Below are 22731 nucleotides of genomic sequence, written 5' to 3'. Positions count from 1 at the left end.
TAGGATGAACTTCAAAGTCTATTTTACTCTTACAAAAGCAAGCAAAAGATTAAAAAAAAAAAAATGTTAAGATAAGATTTTTCTTCTCTTTTTAGAAGTCAAGGCAACAAGTTATATTCACCCTCTCTAAACCTAAAACAGAAGTCCTTCCCAATCATTTTATTCGATCATCAAAAGTATTCCTTATCATTTTAAATATATATTAACATGATAGTTTTTGTTTTTTGTTTTTATTGCCAAAGACGCTAAAATTTTGATTCCTCTTCTTAATTAAAAATCAAGGAAGTCATCCAAAATTCAAACTTGTGGAAGCTACATTCAAGTGTTTAGTTCCTAACCACATTTTTTGGTCACAAACTTAACATGTGAATAATCTCATATTTCCTTAATATTCTATCGAAAATTTAAAAATTTCAATCTATTCGATTATCTATACTGGAATTGATTTAATAGTGCAGTTCTTCCAAAAAAAATAAAAAATAGACTTATCAAATTTAAAACGTGATTACTGTTTGAACTTGCATAAAAATAAACAGAAACGATGACCGTGTGAGTAGGGCTGGCAACGAACCGAACCAAACCAAATCTAATCCATGTTCGGGTTCGGATTCGAAATAATTTCGAACCAAACTGGTTCGAAATTGATTCTGATTTCAAACCTCAAAGATCAGTTCGGGTTTGGTTCGGTACATATTCGAACTGGTTCGGTTTGGTTCGAAATAGGTTCGAAATGAGATCTGATTTTGAACAATCCATTAAACAAAGTGCAAAAATAAACAGAAAATAGAACAATCCATTAAACAATCCATTGATTAATCCATTAAACAGCATACAATAGCACAACCAATCACATACAATAGTTCAAATGAAAAATAGACAGAAAATAGAAAGCTACCCGAAACAGAAAATAGAAAGCTACCCGAAACAGAAAATAGAAAGCTACCCGAAACAGAAAACCAATGCCATAATAGGTCTCAGTATCATGTGTAGTATCATATGTGGCATCCTAAACTAGACACTGAACTCCAAAAGAAGCAGTATCAAGGTTTCAGCCATGTCGATTATTTACATCATTGACCATAGGCAAAACACAATTACACCCATCCTAATATCCATAGCCAACAACTTACAGACATGCCAGCAAAACAGGTAAGGCATGACAGTAAAAGCACTTAACATAGTCAATACAAAGAGGAGCTACAACCAACACAATATAGTCAACACGGCCAGCTTACAGAGAAGCACAACCAGCACAGCCAACACACAACATAGTCAACACAACCAGCTTACAGATAAGCACAACCAGCACAACCAACACACAACATAGTCAACACAACCAGCTTACAGAGAAGTACAACCAGCACAGCCAACACAACACAATCAATACAGCCAACACAACATAGTCAACACAGCCAACTGACAGAGAAGCACAACACAGCACATCCAACACAGCCAACACAGCCAACACAGCCAACACAGCCAACACAGCCAAAACAACCAGCACAGCCAAAACAACCATTTAGATCAGCAGCCAAGCAAAGCTAGAACAAGAAAATAATATTTCAACCATTCATATCAGCAGCCAAGCAAAGCTAGAACAAGAAAATAGTATTTTCACTAATCAGTTACCTGTTGAGCATGCTGAAATATTAAGCTTCTCTAATCAGTTTTTGTCATCGGTATTTTCACTTCAAGGTTCTCCTCTTCTTTGACTGCTTGCTGGAAATATTAACAAAAACAAAAGATAAGTGTGAAAGCTATTTGAATAATCAAATAAATGAATAATAGATTTTGTAACCCTCGTCTCTTACTTGTAAAGTGTGTAATGTGACAGTTGAGCTTGCTCTTATCCAATCACCTCCACAAACCAAAAGTTCGACCATATCTTTACTTAGGGAACTCTTGTAGTCATCTAGTACACGACCCCCGGCACTAAAAGCCGACTCAGAGGCGACTGTTGATATTGGAATGCCAAGGACATCTCGAGCAAAATTGCTCAAAATTGGAAACTTCACACAATTAACTTTCCACCACTCCAACACATCAAATTTCTCTCCTTGCCCCACAACAAGAACCCTTTCTTCTAAGTACACCTCAAGGTCTGTTTTTGGAGACTCTTCGGTTTGGTTTTCAATCACAAAATGAAAATAGTCATCCTCGGGTTGGGTATTATCTAAAGAGGTACCATTTAGAAGCAAGGTTGAAGAACTCGATACACTATTGGAAGCCACATATTCCCTTTCATATTTCTGAAAAAGCAATTCAACCTTGCTTCTAACCTCTTCAATACGAGCATCAACCTCATAACTTTGGTACAACTTTTTGAAACAAAATCCGATCAAATTCATTTTGAACCTTGGATCTAATATAGAAGCAACAGTCATTAAAAGACTAACTTCTCCCCAATACTTTTCAAACTTCACATACATGACTTGAGACATCTTACTCAAGAAATCATCTGACGAACTATAAGCCTCACATATTGCCTTTTTAACCTTAAACACTTCATTAAAGAACAAATTTGAGGTGGGGTAGGCGGTTCCCGAAAAAATGTTTGTCGCTTTAGTGAAAACATCAAGCAACTTCATTACCTTTTCGGTATTTGCCCACTCTAAATCCGTGGGCAGCCACTTAAAAGTTGAATCTCTCTTGGCATACCCTTCAAGCGCAACCTTGTAATAAAGAGCCGATTGGAGCATGCGATGTGTTGAGTTCCACCTAGTTTTCACATCAGAACACAAGGATCGCCTAGTGGGTATGCCTAATTGGATAGCAATTTCTCCAAATTTGAACAATCTAGCCGGGGATTTTCTAAGGTACTTAACACCCTCCCTAATCTTGACAATGCAATCATTAATTCGATCAAGTCCAACTTGCACTATCAAGTTCAATACGTGAGCACAACATCTCACATGAAAAAAACAGCCATTAAAATGCAACATGCCTGTTACCTCAAAGTTGGACTTCAAAATGAGCGCAACCTTATCATTATTAGATGCATTGTCTAGGGTAATTGTTCCAATTTTGTTTAAGATACCCCACTTTCTAAGAGACTCCAAAATGGCATCCGAGGTTGCCTCACCAGTGTGAGGTGGTGCAAGCTCAATAAAACTAATGATTCTTTTTTGCAACTTCCAATTTTGATTTATGTAATGAGCGGTTATAACCATGTAACCAATGGTTTGATTTGAAGTCCAACAATCAGAAGTGAGTGATATCATTTTGGCATGCTTGAAAACATTTTTAATCTTCTCTTTTTCAGATTCAAAAAACTTTATGCAATCATTTTTTATGGTGTTTCTAGTCACTCTTTGATACAAAGGATTGTTGTACTTCATTAGAATATTAAACCAATGGTATTAAATAAACGAAAACGACAATTCATGAGCCATGATCATCTTTGCAATAATCTCCCGACATTTTATGTGATCATAACCCCCGCTCCCTCTCACTACATCAAGTCCAACTTGGTTATTATTTGGGAATTTCAGCGTACCCGATAGTGATATTCCTTTGACTCGTTTAATTTCAAAACAGGCTTTAACATGCTTTAAGAGGTGAGAAGTGATATTGCTATATCCGACCTATTGTTTTGACCAATTTCGGTACCAAAACATGAATCTTGAGCCATTAAATAACATCTATTATAATGATTATGCGTAGAATTGGTACTGCTGTGCTTTCATTCTTATCTTGCAGGAAAATTGGTGAAATCAAGCAAATTACTGAAGTTAAGAGACCTTGATGCGACCCTCATCAGGATTGACGCGAGGCGCATCAACCACTCAGAGCCGCACCAGCAGGTCGCAGCACCACTGCATGCGAGGCGCATTCATCACACTCTGATGCGGGTCGCTTCAGTGGTGATGCGGGTCGCTTCAGTGGTGATGCGGGTCGCATCGCGAGCTTCCAGAGCAGACAGCAAAGGCCCAATAAGGGCCCAGAATTGAAGCAAATGTTTTGAAAAGTCTATAAATAGCCCGCCTCGGTCACCAGAGAGGGGGTTCCGAAATTTGAAGATTCAAAGCCTCAAGAATTGGAGTGTTGATCAAGAAAGAGAGAAAGGAGGGAAGATCCTTGCAAGATTGCTTCAATTGGTTCTATCATGATCCTATCTCTTCTCTCTTCTTTTATGATGTTGTTTGAGTAGATCCTTCTTTGTTTCTAGGGTTGATGTAGTCTAAAGCTTTGATTGTGTGTATTTCACTTGAATTTGAGTTGTTCTTGTGATCAATTGATTGTGTATCTTTCTTTTAAAGCTTGATTGAGATTGTGTGATTGCATTTTGTTGACTATTGTTGAATGAATCTTTCATCTCTTCTAATATCTTGATCTAGATCTTTCTTGCAATTTAATCAAGCACTTGAGGTAGATTAGAAATCTGAAAAGATAGATCAATTGAACCGAAAGGTGAGATTTCCATTTATTGAGAGATAGTGGATACCTTTAGCAAACCGATCAATTGACTTAGATTGAATACAAATAAACGAGAGTTGAAAGTTGTAGATCTAAGAAGGTGAAATTGCAATTCCCTACTAGGTTACTGGTGCTAATAAACGAGAGTTGAGGCTCAGGAATCGTGGGTAGGGTCAGTAGAACCTTGCACAATCGAATAACTCAGAAACAGGTGAAATGCTGCATTCACTCGATGGCCATGCGAGTCGCATGGGAGACCATGCGGGTCGCATCACTAGGGTCGCATCAGAGATGATGCGAGTCGAGTGAAGGTCCAGAGAGGCAAAGCTGAGGATGAAATCTGAAACCCTGGAAACATCCTTTTAAACTTGACTGAAACAAACATTTACTTTCTTTTGAAATCTTTTGTTATTGAATTGAGAAATTGAAACGAATTCAAACCAAACCTTTCACACTTCTAGTACTTAACTCGGATTTGTAGAAATTTAGAATCGAATTAAACCGTCCCTGAGGATCGATACCTTATTATGCTATACGGATAGGGTTGTGCACTTGCAACCTTAGACGAGAGTAGATTCAAGGTTTAAACTGGTACAACTTGTTGTACCTGAGACTTTGTAGCATACCTTTGTAAGCGAACAAGAAGTACTACCACTTAGATTCACATTGTACCTTTTTTTGCATTGGGTACACTCTGCCTTTTGTATCTTCACTGTTGTCCCTTTGGGCCCTTTCAAATCCACATCAAACGTTTTAAACCACTCCCACACTTCCGACTTTCTTTTGCATCCGGCTTTCGAACCTTTTCCCTTTACCTTTTCTTCAGTTGGGTCAACCACCGTAGTCTCATCAACATCTATAGGAATTTTCTCACTGCCATTGTTGGTATCTACAGTTTCATCTTCTTCCACCTCATTAGTAGGAGTATGAGAAGATTCAACCCGCGACATTCTATAAAAAATTAAGCAAATAAACAAAGATGCAAATTAGCAAGTCTAATTAAAATAGAAAAGGTGCAAATTAGCAAGTATAATTAAATATGCAAAGAATCCCCAAGTAAATTACTAAAATTACTAAAATTAGCAAATCAGCAAGTATATGATCTTGAACATACCTAAACTCAAATTAAAAAGATAAAATAGAAAGAATCAAGGAACATACCTAAACACAAATCAGCAAATCAGCAAGTACATAAAAGATAAAATAAAAAGAATCCCCAAGTAAATTACTAAAATTAATTATAAGGAACATACCTAAACTATTTTGCCAATCCGCAACTGAAACAACAGATCCAACTCTACGCAATTGAGAAGGGCTCAAATCTGTAGGAAAGGATTAAATATAACTCAAATTAATAATCCAGTTCATAAATCTGCAACAGGTCAGCAACATTAAGTTCAGAAATCACTCTAATTAAGAATAAAAATAAAAAAAAGAACTCACATTGCTACTCTGTCTAGGTTGCCAACTTCAATACTAAGCCTAAGAACTTGGCAAAAAAATTGCCTCCGAATTATACAAAGAGCGAGGTGACCATGCTTCTCATTGTCAAAACCCACTTGCAAGCAAATAAAAGAATATGGATGAGCATGAAAGTAGAGATTTACATCAAGGATTCAGATAAGTTACTGGTAATGACCAGTATAAGAACCAGTATATCGGATTCAATATGGATGAGCCTAAGAATTAACCAGTTTCTTACTAAAGGATATACCAGTATATCAGATTCAGATAAGTAGAGATTTACCAGTATATCGGTTACCTTTGTTGGTGTTCAATCGCCTTGCTAACGACGGTGCTGGAACCCTAGGTCAGTGAAAGACTTCCAATCGACGGAGCTACGCCTTGGTGCTAGAATCCTAGCTCCGAAGTCCAAACCCTAGCTCCGAAGCCCAAACCCTAGCTCTAAAGCCCGTCTAGTGCAGTACTGAAACCGATCGTGAGGTGTACTGTTGGCTTAAAGAGAGGAGAGAGAGTAGTTGCGACTTGCGAGACAGAGAGGAGCGACGGCCAAGTTAGGGTTTAGAGCGACATGAGAGCGAGATGAGAGCGAGTTAGAGAGAGAGCGAGATGAGAGCGTGGGAGACTGGGAGTCTGGGACGGTTAGGTTAAATGAATGGCTCTTTTGTATTTTAATTTGATCGGGTAAAATGAACGGTTGGATTTTATGAGATTCGATTTAATCGGGTAAAATGAATGGTTGGTGATTTTATGAGATTCGAACCACAAAAAAATCACGAACCTATTTCGATCGAACCAAGCTAGGTTTGGATTTGGTTTAGTTTAATTCCGAACCGAACCTGGTTTGGTTCGTTCCAATTCGAACCTATTTCGAATCGAATTAAACTCGAATCAAACCCGAATCAAACCCGAATCGAATTACGAACATCGAATTTTTTTGCCAGCCCTACGTGTGAGGATTCATAAATAGGCGACTAAAATTGAATACACAATAAAAACAATTAACCAAACACAATATGACATTAAAACGATTCCGGATTCTATGAGGCGAGCAGGGACTAGCAAGATATGAGTCGAGTCAAAAACATGAGATTGCAGAGAAACTCCACATGGAAACAGGCAAGTGTGAATACAAAGAGGCGATTAGTTGGAAACGTGGTCCATGAATTAAATGATGGTCCAAAGGGAGGAGTGGTCCCCACTGAACGGATCTACTGGCGCAGAGAAAGGGACCTGACAGGACCCAGATTTTAAAAAGGCTGCTTCGCTTCTCATCTACTCGGTCCCCAACTCTGTCTCCCATACTTCTATTTTATATGATAAACAATCTTTTCTACTTTCTCTTTAGCGTAGCATTTGTTTTTCTCTAATGCAATATATAATTGCCACGTGGTATGATTTCCTCGGCTGAGATAGATGGTGCCGTAGGCTGTAGGCAAGGGCCTCTTTAGGAAGACCTTGAGATTAACAAATTGCTTAAGTCATGTAGAACTATGATAATAAAGTTGAAGAATTATTTTCTTAAGAAGACCTAAAGCTTGACAAATTACTTAAGTTATGTAGAACTATGACTTAAAATCTTGGGCAAGCTTAAGAAAAGTAGATAAAAAGAGCACTAAGAAAGTAGTTTTAAGCTTAATAAAGGAGCACCCGTTCGGTGAGCTTAAGACTCCTTAGAGCACTAAGGAGCTCTAAGCCATGGTTGCCGAACACTACCCTTAAGATTAAAGGAGTCTCTTTTAGATTACTTAGCCACTTAATCTTACCGAACACTAGTTTTTTAGTACGGATTAAGACAGTCTCCTTTAACCTACTTTTGCTCGGATCTTAATCCCATGCCTCTTTCTTAAGGCACCTCCCCCTTTCTTTTAGCTACCTTAATCCTTTGCTCCTTTCTTTAGCTTACCGAACAATCTCTCCTTAGCGCAGTTTAATATTTAATCCACCATGTGTTGTCGAACAATCCCAATAGATTTAATGACGGATCTAAAGAGGGTCATAAACAAGTGTGTGTCTAGTTTTGAATTTAGATTTTTTTTCGCTTTTGAAATTTTTTTAACCCAATAATATTTTATACTTATGTTTACCTCTAGATAGAAATAAAACAAATGCATTTAATTCATGGCTCAATTTATGGTTCAGTAGAATAAAATTATGCGGAAAAGAAAGCCAGCCTATACTGATTTGTGTAAAACAAAAGAGACGTGCTCCAATTTGCTACTTCACTCAGAAGAATTACTTATTTGTTAAGAAAAAAATGAGGTATGATATTAGAGATCTAAAAGTTGTACATTTGTACTCTTATAATTATTTTGTTCCACCCTTTCATTGAAGTCTTAAATCTGTCTCTGAATATTTATGGTGCATTTAGGAATTATTTGAATTGTTGGAATAGATGTGAATGAGATAGGGAATTTACTTGCTGTTACTGAGATTTTCTCTAGAAAGATAATTTGTTTGGATTGTTATAATTTAATGAGATGTACTAGTTTTTGATGCATGAAAATAGAGTATGGCTAATATAATTATCAGTGTCATTTCAGTCTATATAACACCAACTCCAAAACATATCAAATCGAGTTCAAATGGTGAATCCAAACAGTTCAAACCGATCTACTTAATTAGTTGTGTGTTTACATGTAAAATTTATAAGTTTTTGAGTTTATTTGGTATCAAGTTAAGCGGTCAAATGTGTGAGTTTTTAAGTTAATTTTAATACATTAATTTTCCAATTTTTTTGCCGCTTGATTTGATACTAAAATAACTCGAAAATATAAAAAGTTTGCATGTAAACGCATCACTCATAAAGTAAATTAGTTTGAACGGTTTGGATTCACCATTTGAATTCAATTTAATGGGTTTTGAAATTAGTGTTATATATACTGAAATGACACTGATATTATATTAGCCATACTCATGAAAATATGAGAGGGGATTTCACTATGATATAACATACATCAAATTTCGTCATTTTAAAGACATGATAAGTGAATAATTAAATTATGTTTGTAATGTTATATTTCAATTTTCAAAATTAATTTTAAATATTATCAAAATTATCAATTGACTACCTCTTCGTCGAGACACCTCCATAAATAATTGACCACATATTTTCACCAATTTACCAATTATGAAGAATATTTTGTCACTTCATGAAAAGCAAATGTCTTCTCAGACTACTAGCTATTCTATGACACGACATCTCCTATATATCTTGCGTTATACAGAACTTACCGACATTTTTATTAATATCCAACTTTTAATATATTTTATCACACATAACTAAATTTTTAAATTTTTATTAAAAATACCTAAACTGTAGAAATTTATTGCAGTTTGAAATAAAATATTAATATCCAACTTTTAATATATTTTATCACAAATAATCAAGTTTTGAATTTTTATTAAAAATACTCAAACCGTGAGAATTTATTGTGGTTTGGGAATTTTTTATTTTTTTTTAGTTTTTTGCACTATAAAAATCCGTTTCTCTCCTCCCTCTTAGAATCACCAGATATCAAAGAAAGAAAGAGAGAACGAGAAGGCGATTTCGGAGGCGAAAAAGGGCGACTTCTAAGGCGATTTCAGATATTTCTTTAATTTCTTTATTGTTAGAAATTGTTATAAAGTGTTACAAACTACTTCAAACTAATTGTTATTAATTTTTATAAATTGTTTATAATTAATATCCAATGTCTAATCCATCACTGTTATTTGAAACCACAGGTCTTATCATATTCATTTTATGTGAAGAAAAAAACATTAAATTATTATCAAATTTTGGACGAGTAAAGTCCTCACGAGAAGGTGAATGCGATGTATGTATTCACCTGAATATTAGGCGTAGTAGAAATTAACTTGCGAACTATTTTTATGTGTTGAAACTTGAGAACTTATTTAATTAGATGAAGGTTTGTAAATTATTTTTATTTGAAGTTTGTACGAATTTTATTTATATGTATTGAGAATTATTTTGATTAGATGAATATTTGAGAACTTTTATTTGAATGTCGGTAGAACTTACGTGCGCTTTGAATTCTTTGAGAAAGCACCCAAAATTTAACCCTTGTTGTCTGTATAGGAAGGATAGAAACAAAATTTAGACTGGTGAATCTGTGCAAATTGCATGGACTGAAAAAAAGAGAGAACTTTTTAACCACATTCACATTTAATTTTGACTGGTGAACAGCTGATATACTTGGTTAAGTAAAAGTCTGTTTTTTAATTCACATTTATTATGGATTTATAGAATTTTTTTTAATAACAAGAGTATTAAATAGTTGAATAATTTGATCTTCAATCTTTACTGAAAAAAAAAACCTTCACACTCATATCTTAGTTTCTGAAGAGTAAAAAGTCGATCTGAACCGTTTATGTGATCTTCATATTTAAATGTGTTCGGAGACCAATTTTTTTATTTTTTTAATTCTTTTACTATTTATTTAGAATTTTTTAAAATAATTTTTTCAGTAAATTCTGAACCGTAAAAAAATAGTGATATTAGAATATTATAATAAAATAGTAAATAATTTTAAAAATTGTTGGTTTTTTAACACAATTTAATATGAAAATCAAGTTGAATGGTTCGAATTAACTGTTTGAAGTTTAAAATCACTAAATATGAACGTGAAATAAAATCGACTTCTACTTCATGAAGCACAATAGCCTAATTCATATATAATTACATACTTTTGAGTTTTAAAAAGTTCAACTTAAGAAGAACTAATATTTGATTCAATAACAAAGATACATCTTCTAAGTGGGAGGTTCTTGATTATTATTATTATTTTTTTTTTGATAAAAATGATAATACCACCAGTTTCGTTAGGAAAACCATCACGTCCATACAAAAGCAGAGAATTAAAAAAATATATATCCGAATTTAAAAGGTAATGGCGTAGACTTTCATCTCTTTCAAACAAAATCGAAAAAAAAAGTTCCAACATAACACTTTTAGGACAGAAAGAGTAAACATTTCTAATCGATTTTTTTTTAAAACTATAAATAAAAATAATATTTTATCAAACTAACTTGATTACTTTTTTTTTTTACAAAAATCATAAAAATCGAAATGTCATTTCAGTCCGAGTCATTTTCACATAAAAATATAATGATAAAACTTATGAAAATACCACGTACTGAAATGACATTTTGATCTGAATTTTTATTTTTTTGATCAAAATAATATTTTGGTCCATGTAAAAAATCAAAACTTAGTTTGATAAAATATATTTTTTTATTTATAGTTTTTAAAAATAATCTTTCTAATCCTGTAATCCATGTACCATGGAGTGCGTATCCTCTGAGATATCTCTACTTTTGCTTGACTGACGTGTACGGTGCTTATTCGGGACAGCAAGGGGGTAGTAACATTTGTGCTTTGAGATGCGTTCAGATCGTATTTCAACGGTTGAGATGTTTCAAAAAACACGCAAAGTTTGAGATATCTCAGAGAATGGAAAGAATTCTGTACGATGTTATCCATATTTACCAGATTCAGTAACTTTGGACTCCTCCCTCCATTTACCGAGTTCAAATCCAGTAAAGTAATCCAATCTTTGAGTTTTAAATCGGAACCGTCCGATTCGAATCCGTGATAATCTATCCGAAGTAACGCACACATCTCGAAAAATGAATTCGAATCGCGAAGCAATCGCAAGCGACGGATTCGAATTGGACAGTCTCGATCCAAAACCCAAAGATTGGGTTACTTTAGGGGATCCGGACCCCATTTGCCACCAAACCAGAGACAGAGATATCTACCTGTCTACTTTCTCCTCTTAACCTTTTTATACTGCTCTCGCCTTTCTCCAGTGTTTTGTTCTCTTGCCACACACTCGCGCACACATTTTAAGAGAGCCAGCGTGTGGTACCTGTACCCCCATACAGACTTACCCGATTCCAGCCTTTACGTACCAATGGAGGATGAGATCCATCCCCTGCTCCACCCCGCCGCCCCCTCCGGCGCCTCATTCACGGCGCTTCTCGGCCTCCCGCCGAGTCGAGCTGTAGAGTTGCTTCACGAGCCGACCTTTCCTTCGGACCCCGCCTTGGTTGACCGCGCCGCTCGCTTCTCGGTCTTCGCTGCCGCCTCTTCCGCCCAGTCAACGGAGGTCTCTCCTCCTCCACCGCTTGAATTGGCGAAAAAGAGGAAGGATGCTGGCAGTGGCAATGGCAAGGTTTTGAGATTTCTCTTATTGTGCTCTGTTTTCACCAACTTTTTAAGTTTCATTGAACACGGAGTATGAAACTAAGTTAGGCTTGGATTTGGTTATAACATTGGAATATGATGGAATTTAAAGGTGCAAAATGATTTTTTTTTTCGTTACTGCAAAGTGCAAACTGAAATTTTGTATCAACTTTGATACTGCATGTTCGTTTAACGCGCTCTTATTATGATTTGCAATATGATGAATGAAAGGGGCCAAAGTGAAAAACGTAGCAGTGTACGTATCGTATAGACCAAGTCTACGGAACGGAGGCTTTCCATTTCGGGCAAGTTAAGGCGCATGGGATCCGGTGGCTTGACTTGAGCATTTCTTATTCCGTCATTTATTACCTGAATTCAGTTTCTAATTTAAATCGGATTTTTTACTGTTTTCTAGGCCAAGATAAAGAAGGGAAAGCCCGCGGAGGAGGATACCGATGGTGAGAATAAGCTTCCATATGTACACGTAAGAGCGCGCCGTGGCCAGGCGACTGATAGCCATAGCCTCGCTGAGCGGGTCGGTAACCATTCCTGTTCTCTACTATTCAGATAGGATTTTATGTGGCATACATGTTTGTTCGTAATTTGTAGCGAGTGATTTCCTCGATTTGCCCATTTTGAATGTTCCTTTTGCTATTTTTGAGCTAAAAGTGTTTTTTGTTGATTTTTTAAATTTAGGCTAGAAGGGAAAAAATAAATGCTCGGATGAAGCTTCTTCAAGAGCTGGTCCCCGGCTGCAGTAAGGTTTGTTTTTATGTTTCTTATTATAGTACTTCAAATTTTTATTGGTCGTTGTTTTGATAAAATTAATAATTACTATTTCGGTCAATAGATAAGGTTCCAAGTCCTGCCTTTATTATGAATATTCTTTTGCACAAACACAATTTTTTTTTAAAATTTTCAATAAAGAAATATTTCACAAACAATCGTCTCAAATTAATTAGTGCGGAAGAATTTATATGGAAGCAATGCGTGGCAAGGTAGGCATACCTTCGTCTGGTGCACCGGATGGAAAAGTGCCACGTGTCTGGTCCAACTTTAGAATTTTTGCTTAAACGGTTGAATATTGAAAAGAGAAATGGGTTCAAATTTAATTTGGCATACCGATCTTCAAATTATTTTGGGATTACATGCCCACCAAAATTTTGGGAACCTTTGATTCTGGGAAAGGTCAGGTCTTGAATTTTTGTGGCTTCGACAATGTCTGTTGATGTAATGCACCGCTTACATAAGGAACTCCATCACAGTGATAAATGAATTATTCGGGTTCAGTTCGACGAGATCAAAAATTCGTGATTCGAGAATAATTCAGGTATAATTTGAGAATAATTCGGAATTATTCAGATCAGAGATCTCAGTTCTGCAAGAGAGAAACAAATTCTAGAAAAAATTCGGGAAAAAATTCGTGAATAATTCGTTAAATTCGCGAATTATTCGGGTTTAATTCGATGTTCGGTTCGACATCACCAAAAAAACAAATTATTCGGGTTTAATTCGCGAATCTTGTGACCATGGACTCCATGCCTTCATGTGCCTGTCAGTAACTTATTGCAGCTGTCTTTTTATTAAACATTGGCCACATAGAATCCGGATCTGGACAAGATAGAGGTTTCCCCGGTTCACCACCACGGCACCACCCAATTATGTGAGGACCCGGGCTTTTGTTGCCTAGATATATTTCTCTATTGTTATTCGTTAGGGATTGAGAATAAATAATTGTAGTAATCTTAGGGGTAATTAAGTTAGTCTGCACCTGTTTCTAATCTTTCGGACTTGGTTATCAACTTATCATTAATTTGAAGTGACAATTAACTTCAGAAATGTTGATGTAAACCTCACGTGTCTAAATAGGAGCCGAAACTTTTGTCCACACGTGGTAAGAAATTCCTGCCAACAGGTTCCTTTTGGCAGGAATTTGAGATTTGGCTCCGTCTAAATATAGGAATGTTGTTCGCATGATTAATAACCCTTTATTTTAAATGATTGTTTAGGTTATTGTTGGAATTAGGGAAACTATATTAAAAACAGAAGAAAAAAAAATCTAGAAATAAGTTTTGTGGTTATGTAAATCTTTTCAATATACTGAGTTTTATGTATCAAAAAAGTATATTTATAATTGGATTTCAATTATGGTAAGCTTCAATAAGCACCTTTTGCTTAGCAACCATAGCTTTTGAGCCAACATATCTTAATTAAAATCACTTGACATTATAATCTATCTTAATATTATAAAATGAAACTATAATTAAGATAGATTGAGGATCAGTTGATAATATTTTATATTGATACATTATTAAAAAAATATTCAAAATGCTTGAAAGTTGGTTATTAGGCTATGCATATGCTAAATGAAAAACCAATAAATCTACTATTCATTTATCATTTTTATGTGAATTTTTTTAACACTTGTTATTATCGAAATAATTATTGTCAGCAATTATTGCAAAATGATCTCTACTCATTAAATTGAGCATTTTGTGCAGCAATTGCATATATAGTCTCAGTCTCTGTCCTGAGTTCTGACATGTCCACTTCTCTTGGACTTGTGCAATTTTCTTTTAGAGAAGTACAGATCCTGGTAGAGACGTAGAGTACTTTATTTTTCTTGTCAAAATATTATTGCTATTAATATATCTCTGGGCTATCTAACTATGTTAACTTGTCCCCTTTTGGAGGTCAAATCCACTGGTCAACGAATCCAAAGTGCAATAATAATCTATATATCGAGTAGAACTAGGGTGTTCTTAAGTTCACTCAAGTTTCTTGGTGAACTCAAGTGTAAAATTCATCAAATCGGTTTTAAATGACGAATCCGAACTGTTGAAATTCGCCTACATTACGAATGATGCGTCTACATGTGAAAATTTTAAACAATCGAATTAATTTAGTATAAAGTCAATCGGTCAAAATTAGAAGGTTAATAAATTAATTTTAATGTATTCGTTTTTGACCGTTTTTTGGCCGCTTGACTTTATACTAAATTAATTTGAATGTTTAAAATTTTTACAAGTAGATGCATCACTCGTAAGGTAGGTGGATTTTAACGGTTCAGATTCGTTATGTAAAATCGATTAGACTGGTTTTAGACTTGAGTTCATCGAAGAGCTTGGTGAACTTAAGAACACTCTAGTTCTACTCTCTATATATCTAGGCAGGGAGAAAGGGGAGGTAGCACGATTGGCTAGGAAAAAGTCATAGAGTTGTTATACCTAAAGGTCGAGAGTTCGATTCCCCCTTACGACTTCGTAGCTTCTGCGAAGATTTTCAAAAAAAAAATATCTAGGCAGGGGCGGATCTACTGTAGCACAGGGGGGTAGTCGCCCTCCTGGATTTCGAGTTTTAGTGATGATTTATTGGTACCGATCGATTTTGCCTCTCTTTGAAATTTTTTTTGCCCTCTCTGGATATTTGATTTGTAATTCAGGTTAAATTTAGTGCTAAAATTAAAATAAATTTTTTGAATTATGATTAGTAATATTAATTATAAGTTATAGGATCAGAAATTGTAAGTTATGGTATTGAAAAATATAAGTCAAAACATTTTTTTTATCGATTACCTAATTAGTTAATGAGTTTAAATATGATAAGTTATTTAAACCTGATTCGATATTTTTTTGCGCTCCTGATGAAAATTTTAAATCTTCTTATGTTATTACATTAAATTATGTTAGGTAGCATGGCGTTGCATTAAATTATGTTAGGTAGCATGTGTGAAATGTTTTTTTTCAATTTGTATGCATTTTATATAATTGATTTTACTATGTTTTTTGATGTTCATGACGCATGTCAAAATGTAAAATGCAGATATCTGGTACGGCACTGGTGTTGGATGAAATAATTAACCATGTTCAGTACCTACAACGCCAAGTCGAGGTAGGGTCCCTCGCTCCATTTCAACATTATTTCTTAAATTTTTGCACCAGAGAAATGCTGTTCAAAGTTTAAAAAATAGCGAGATTTGGACTTCAATTCCTGAGAAAGCCAAGCCTAGCAATAACCAAACATAGGGATGAAAACAGATCAGATATTATCCGACCGAATATGAATATGTATTGAAAAATTACGAATAGCTGATATCCGAATATCTATTCGGATAGTGGTATGAATATGGTTTTGAATTTTAATTATCTGTATCCGTATAATAGATATACATTATAGAGTTTAATATATATTATGAAAATATGTATGTATATATTTACGGATATCCGATATCTGATTCGTATCTGCATGTATTCGTCTAATATCTGATTCGTATCCGTATTTGAAAAAAACAAAAAACAAATACAAGTATGGTTTTCACCCCTAGCTATAGCACTATATCACGAAACAAGCTTTAGTGCCATTTGTTGAATGTGTTTTATTTTTATTTTTATATTTTAGTAGTGAGATACTAATAGCGTGTAATTGATGCACAGTATTTATCAATGAGGTTAGCAGCAGTGAATCCAAGAATAGACTTTAGTGGACTGGACAACTTTATAACTTCTACAACTACGGAGGTATCTATCTATCATTTATGAACAAAATTCTCAATACACGCACATCACACAACACATAATTGAGATGGTAGGGATCCCTCCAGTGACCTTGAACTGGAGACAATTTGAAACAAATGTGTTTGTCTTTCCGAAAGAGGGTATGGTCATCTCTCCAATCTGTTCTTTGAATAAATGTGCTCCCCCGCATTAAAATGGTTAAATAAAGCTCTGAAATATAAATGTGTCAGAAGATTTGTAAAATTTTATGATATGTTGTGAACTGGAGATGTCCAATCACCTTTTAACAGAGGATATGAATTGCACATGGGCCAAGAATTGGGTTGACTAATGATTATTACTGAATTTAAAATCATAGAAAATTAATAAGGGTACAGTAAGGCAACCTCAATAAAATTTACCCTTCTCTGATTACCATGCCGATTGCACTGTAATTTTTTGTTTTGTTAATTATAAAAGTACCTGTTTTCTCTTCTCTTTGTTTTTTTCCCAAGAAATTCCGTTTCTTATATAATAAATTTGTTCTACAATTGCGTCCTGTACTTATCATGGAAGCATTTAATTTCCTACAATGGGACCACTAGGTCTAACTTTCTAATTGAACCCTTTGGTCGTTCTTTCCATTGTTATCTCCAGTATCCTCTCCATTCTTAGTCTCTCGATGTTTGTGAGAGAAACTGATATTTGTCGGCAATGCAAGTTGGGTTTGGACATGTCCGGTTCAACTGAAATGGAGAGGATACAAAGCACTGTAGTAAATATCTGAGACATAGAAACAGCAACTGAGCAAAGAGGCCAACATAATAAACGAGAGATGTTTCAATCAAAAATAAAAATAAACGAGAGATGTCCCAGTTGTGAGTTGGTGCTTCTTATTAAAGAGCCTCTTTTCATTGAACTAATAAGCTTCGCCAAATTGTAGGGGTGAAAACGGTACGAATAATATTGGATTTGTATTTTGAAAATTTAGATGTTAATATTTAATATTCTACTATTGTGTGGATAAGGATATTGATATGACTTTACGTTTCAATTATTCGTATCTGTATATACTATATATTTAAATATATATTATGAAAAATTTATGTTATTCACTATTATAATTAGATAAATATTACGAACTTTAATATTTTTTATATTGTTTTAATAAATAATCAATCTGATTTGGATCAATGTGTGCGCTTCACTGATTATCTCGAATTTGAATTAGACGGTCAGATTTAAAACCCAAAATTTAAGTTACTTCACTGGTTCTGAACTCTACCAAATCGTCGTTCGTTATTTTGCTTTTTAATAAATTTTACCAAATCTATATTTTACTATATACTTACTATTGCGGTGGTAGTACCATCATGACTCATGAGTAGAAGCAATCAAGCTTTTTGCCAGAAGCATGTTTCCCAGATGGTACGGAGTTTAGTGCCATGTCTTATCTAACCACGGGTCTGGCACGGTGCCCGATTTACGATGCATAACATAACATAACATAACGCTTGTAATATAATATATACAATATTATTGAAAATCAGAAGAAAAAAAAGGTGATATAACAAGGTATACAAGCCTTATCCTATATAATTTATGTGTCATAGCTAGCCTATTGACATCGTTAGAATCTAAAAAGCCCTCTTTCTGATTTGTACCATTGTACGGTTTTTGTAACAATGCATCACAAGTCACTTGAACTCTGAGTGACCCTGCAAAATAAAGTTGAACAGATAGGGGCCCCTTTAGAGTTCTATTGCCAGTTGCTGTTGAATTTTTTTTTAAAAACCATAAATAAAAAAATAAAATTTATCAAATCAACTTGATTGCTTTAGCTTTTATAAAAATCATAAGAATTAAGATTGTTATTTCGGTTCGAAATGTTTTTTTTTGAAACTGAATTGCCATTTTAGTCCAAGTCATTTTCACAGATGCCTCGGATTGAATTGCTATTTTAGTTATGAAAAAAAAAAATTTGGACCGAAATAACATTTTAATTCTTATAGTTTTTGTAAGAAAAAAGAAGTAATTATGTTGATTTCATAATTTTTTTCTTAATTATGGTTTATCAAAAAAAAAATTGTTTCTGTTTGCCACACAAAAAAAGGTAAAAAGAGGAAGGTGTTCTATACTTCTATACCACCAAGAAAAAGAAAGAAAAAGGTAAAAAGTAAAGTACACTTTCTATTATAAATTTAACAAAAACAACACCATTGATTATGTACTTTTTACAACTACAAGAATTTTGTTTGTTACTTTGAAATTTGTTTTTTAACTTTGACGTCTGATTAATTAGTCTTATTTTTTCTTGACATGATTATTCTTTGGTTCATATAATCTTAGCTTGATCATTGTAATTTCATTTGATAAGACTAACAAGCTCCTGGTTATAAACAAAAATATAAATAAAAAACAATCAAAAGATAAGTAACAGCTCTCTGTTAATGCAGTGTGGGAGGTTAACTATAGGCAACACGAAGGCCAACTCCGAGCTCGACCCGCAACAGCAACAGCCAGTGTGGTCCGAAGTCGGAGTTAGCGATGCCAACCAAATGAACAACAGTACAAGTAGCAAAAGACCTCAGAGCCAATTGCCACAAAACCAGTTGCAACAATTCTGGCATGTCGACTTGTTAAATGCTCAAAACCACTTGCAACCGTCAATTTGGGCGCAAGATGAGGTCGCTGGCAGCACGGTTCCGCTGCTTGTATTTGATCGCGTAAATCCGGGTAATTATTTTCTAAGCTAAGCATGATTTTATGTTTGGAAATATATTCTCAAGGAACTTTTCAATAATCATTGTTATTACATGACTCAAAAAACAATATAGTTCTTTGAATATTAGATATCCATGCACACCCTGGCAAGTGCGCTTACATAAATTTATCTTCTCCAAGTTCCAAGCACAATTTTTTTTAAGATAACAATGAGATCAAAATTTTCAACTTTGAAATATTCAAAAAAAATAATCTTCCATAGGAATATAGGGTTACTCACTGTAACTTTTGTATAGTGCTTTACAGCCTGACCACATCATTCATCTTATGTCGGTGTCAAAATGCAATATCATTGGTCACATAATGTAAAAAGAATGCTTGACAGTAAAGAAACACGATTTACCTCAAAAGACACATCTGGGTGGTTGACTTGTAGTAGGTTCTACCTGGTAAGTTGTAGGTGCAATAGTTAGCTAGAATTATGCTGTGGCAATTTTAGAGAGGAGAGAGAGAGAGGAGACGGGTTTCTGGTAAAAAGAGAAACATAGTCCATGTTTTCTGGTAAAAAGAGAATTCTCTCTGGTAAAATTGGGGGCTAGCTGGCACTTTGTCTGGGGGGCCACACACAAGCAAATGCAATCAATGATTCTTTTCCAAGTGAAGATTTTGGGATCTTTGCCCTGCCATTGTGCGAATTCACATCCTCTCCAATACCTGATAAGAGAATCTTTTACAATTACTAGATCTAGACCGTTCTTTTTAACTAGGCACAAATCTCAAAGCCCAATAATACTGCCCCCTATTGTAGCATGAATCCCAAATCAGTTGAGATTTAATCTCAAACCGTAAAGTGAGAATAATTCTCTACAATACCTGAGATGATACAAATCTGATTTGAATCTGTAATAATTCATCCGAAGTGGAGTGCACATATCCCGGACAAGGAATCCGAATCCTGAAGCATCTCGGGCAACGGATTCGAATTGGACGGTCTCGATCCAAAACCCAAAAGTTGGGTTACTTTAGGGGATCTGGACCCAGATTAGCTTGGGTTACCCCATTGGCACCATGAGTGCATGTCCTCTGAGATATCTCAACTTTTGCGTGACCGACGTGTCCGGTGCCTATTCGGGGGTGATGTAGGGGTCAGTATTATCTCTGCTTTGAGATTCGTGCAGAACGTAGTTAAACGGTTGGGATTTTCCATAAAGTCACTCAAAGTTTGAGATATCTCAGAGGATATGAATTTTTGGCACCATTGGGCCATTGGGTTGGTCCCCTTGCTTGAAATCCTAGAGTCACTGTGGCAGATGCTGATAAGTATATCTATGTTGCAAATACAGATATCCTGAGTCACTGTGGCAGATGCTCATGAGTAAATCTGTGTTGCAGATACAGATAAGTAGGCCATTTTAGATGCCAGTGACTCGCCATACTGTTTGGTTGTCTATTCCCAATGCAGGAAAATTGAATTTGAGAAATTTCTGTTCATTTCGGGAGGAAACTTATATTTCTGTTCATTTCGGCAGGGGCAAAGATCCCAAATTTTTAGGGAGGAAACTTATATTTTTTGCCAGACATTGATTTCAGAAAAATGCCAATCCTCATGATTCCTTCTTAATATATTTTCGTTCAATTAACATGTTATTTATTAGAAAGTATATATAATATATGCTCCTACGATTTTCCCTCCTAATTTGATTTTTTGTATGATTTCTTAGCAGAGGTAAATCAATAATATACTACTTAAGAACTGAGAGATCTCAATCTGACATCACCAAATAAATTGAAAAAGTTGGACAATAAAATATAATTTTCTATATAAAAACATCAAATTTCTTGACAGAAAGGATCCTCTGGAATTGTGGTACCAGCACTCATTACTGTATAGCATAGAGCTGACATTTATTTGCTGATGCGCTGGTACGCAACATATTGGGCCTATTGTTTTGTGGGCCCGGCTTGTCAAAAGATAAATATCCTGATACAAATGTAGGTGGGGCATTTGCTAAAGCTTTGATGGGACCTTTTTTAGGCCCAAAATTATTTTGTGGGTTGGGTTACATGGTATTGAATTCTGTGTAAATTCCCACTTGTAGTACAACAAAATTGTGGAAATAAATCAAATTCACATCCTCTCCAATACCTGATAAGGGAATCTTTTACAATTACTAGATCTGGACCATTCTTTTTAACTTGGCACAAATCTCAAAGCCCAAAAATACAGCCCCTATGGTGACCCGAAACGCAAGCCGGTTGAGATTTCATCTCAAACCGTAAAGTTAGGCGATCCTCTGCAATACTTGAGAGAATACGCATTCAAATAAATCTGCTGTTATTCCAAAGGGATCACAGGACCCTGTTATTCCAAAGGGGGATCACAGGACTCTGTTATTCCGATCCCAGCAGTTGACCATTATCAAGATTCGGGCACAAAAAACTTTTTGCCTTGAGATTCGCACATGAAAAGCTTTGAACGGTTGTGATAGGAATAACAGGGTCCTGTGATCCCTTTGGAATAACAGCAGATTTATATCCCAAAATTGTTCTTCAAGTCTGTATTTGCTGTTATTCTGAATTCAGATCATATGATTCTGCTTTTTTGTTTGGATTTTCTGAACAAAAATAAATGCATCAGATTGGTCTAGAAGTAATGATCGTGTGATCTGAGTCGATAATAAATGAATATGTTGTCTAATTATAAATGATTCTGCTCAAAAGAAATTGGATATGAAGCAGGTGCACTGTATTATTATTAGGTAACTGATTGCATCAGTAATCTTGTTTCTCTTCTAATGGCTGACTCTTGCAAATTTGTAGTGGAACCTTCTATCCAATCCAACCAACAGCTAAAGATGGAGCTCTGATTTAACAAATAAAGGCCATGGCGATGGCATGGCATCATTCCCTCTAGACCGAAAGCAGGACATTTGATTTTGATGTATGGTGTACATAATCATCATGATATATATGTGGTATAAATTTGTTATTAGTTATCTCTGATAAATTATTATTAGGATTAGAAGAGAAAGGGGAAAAAAGGAGACTGTTTTGCTCTCCCCCTTTTAGGGTTTGGTTAACTGCTCTGTGCTTATTGACTAGGATTTTTCTTGGACACTTTTGGATTATTATTAATTTTGAATGGCTTAGTGGTTTTGTACCTCATTATCTTATCCATTAATGACTAGCGACAATTGATGTTTCACCCAATTAAATCTACTCTCATCTTAATTTGTATATGTTTAAATAGAGTAGAACTAGGGTGTTCTTAAGTTCACCAAGTTCTTTGGTGAACTCAAAGTTTAAAACTCATTGAATCGGTTTTAAACGACGAATCTGAACAGTTGAAATTCACCTACTTTACGAGTGATGTGTCTACATGTAAAATAATTTAATTTTGAAATTAATTTTGCATAGAGTCAAGTGGTCAAAAACAGTTCAAAAAAT

At 34.9% G+C, this 22731-nt stretch overlaps 2 protein-coding genes across 2 annotated transcripts; one reads left to right on the top strand and one right to left on the bottom strand.

Moving 5' to 3' along the window:
• Positions 1 to 1647: 1647 nt before the first annotated feature.
• LOC144569752 (zinc finger BED domain-containing protein RICESLEEPER 2-like) lies at positions 1648 to 5366 on the bottom strand. The gene is made up of 3 exons (XM_078320224.1): positions 5043 to 5366; positions 1812 to 3332; positions 1648 to 1719 (listed from the first exon to the last, which is right to left on the bottom strand). The coding sequence occupies exons 1-3, from the start codon at positions 5364 to 5366 to the stop codon at positions 1660 to 1662; spliced, it is 1905 nt and encodes a 634-aa protein (XP_078176350.1). The 3' UTR covers positions 1648 to 1659.
• Positions 5367 to 11632: 6266 nt separating this feature from the next.
• LOC144569721 (transcription factor bHLH48-like) lies at positions 11633 to 22444 on the top strand. The gene is made up of 7 exons (XM_078320186.1): positions 11633 to 12056; positions 12483 to 12602; positions 12764 to 12829; positions 15890 to 15958; positions 16501 to 16584; positions 19017 to 19296; positions 22105 to 22444. The coding sequence occupies exons 1-7, from the start codon at positions 11796 to 11798 to the stop codon at positions 22149 to 22151; spliced, it is 927 nt and encodes a 308-aa protein (XP_078176312.1). The 5' UTR covers positions 11633 to 11795; the 3' UTR covers positions 22152 to 22444.
• Positions 22445 to 22731: the final 287 nt, after the last annotated feature.

This window comes from Carex rostrata, chromosome 18 (assembly GCF_964058835.1).
Source record: "Carex rostrata chromosome 18, lpCarRost1.2, whole genome shotgun sequence".
NCBI classification, from domain to species: domain Eukaryota; kingdom Viridiplantae; phylum Streptophyta; class Magnoliopsida; order Poales; family Cyperaceae; genus Carex; species Carex rostrata.
The sequence above is the reverse complement of the archived record's forward strand: the minus strand, read 5'-3'. Positions and strand labels throughout refer to the sequence as shown.

Bases quoted from the DNA above. Each gene is read 5' to 3' on its own strand.
- LOC144569752 (XM_078320224.1), bottom strand. From the start codon at position 5,366: ATGTCGCGGGTTGAATCTTCTCATACTCCTACTAATGAGGTGGAAGAA. The intron at 3,333-5,042 runs GTATGCTACAAA...ATTCTAATGAAG, and splicing joins CTTCTTGTTCGCTTACAAAG to TACAACAATCCTTTGTATCA. The intron at 1,720-1,811 runs GTAAGAGACGAG...TAATATTTCCAG, and splicing joins TCACATTACACACTTTACAA to CAAGCAGTCAAAGAAGAGGA.
- LOC144569721 (XM_078320186.1), top strand. From the start codon at position 11,796: ATGGAGGATGAGATCCATCCCCTGCTCCACCCCGCCGCCCCCTCCGGC. The intron at 12,057-12,482 runs GTTTTGAGATTT...ACTGTTTTCTAG, and splicing joins CTGGCAGTGGCAATGGCAAG to GCCAAGATAAAGAAGGGAAA. The intron at 12,830-15,889 runs GTTTGTTTTTAT...TGTAAAATGCAG, and splicing joins TGGTCCCCGGCTGCAGTAAG to ATATCTGGTACGGCACTGGT.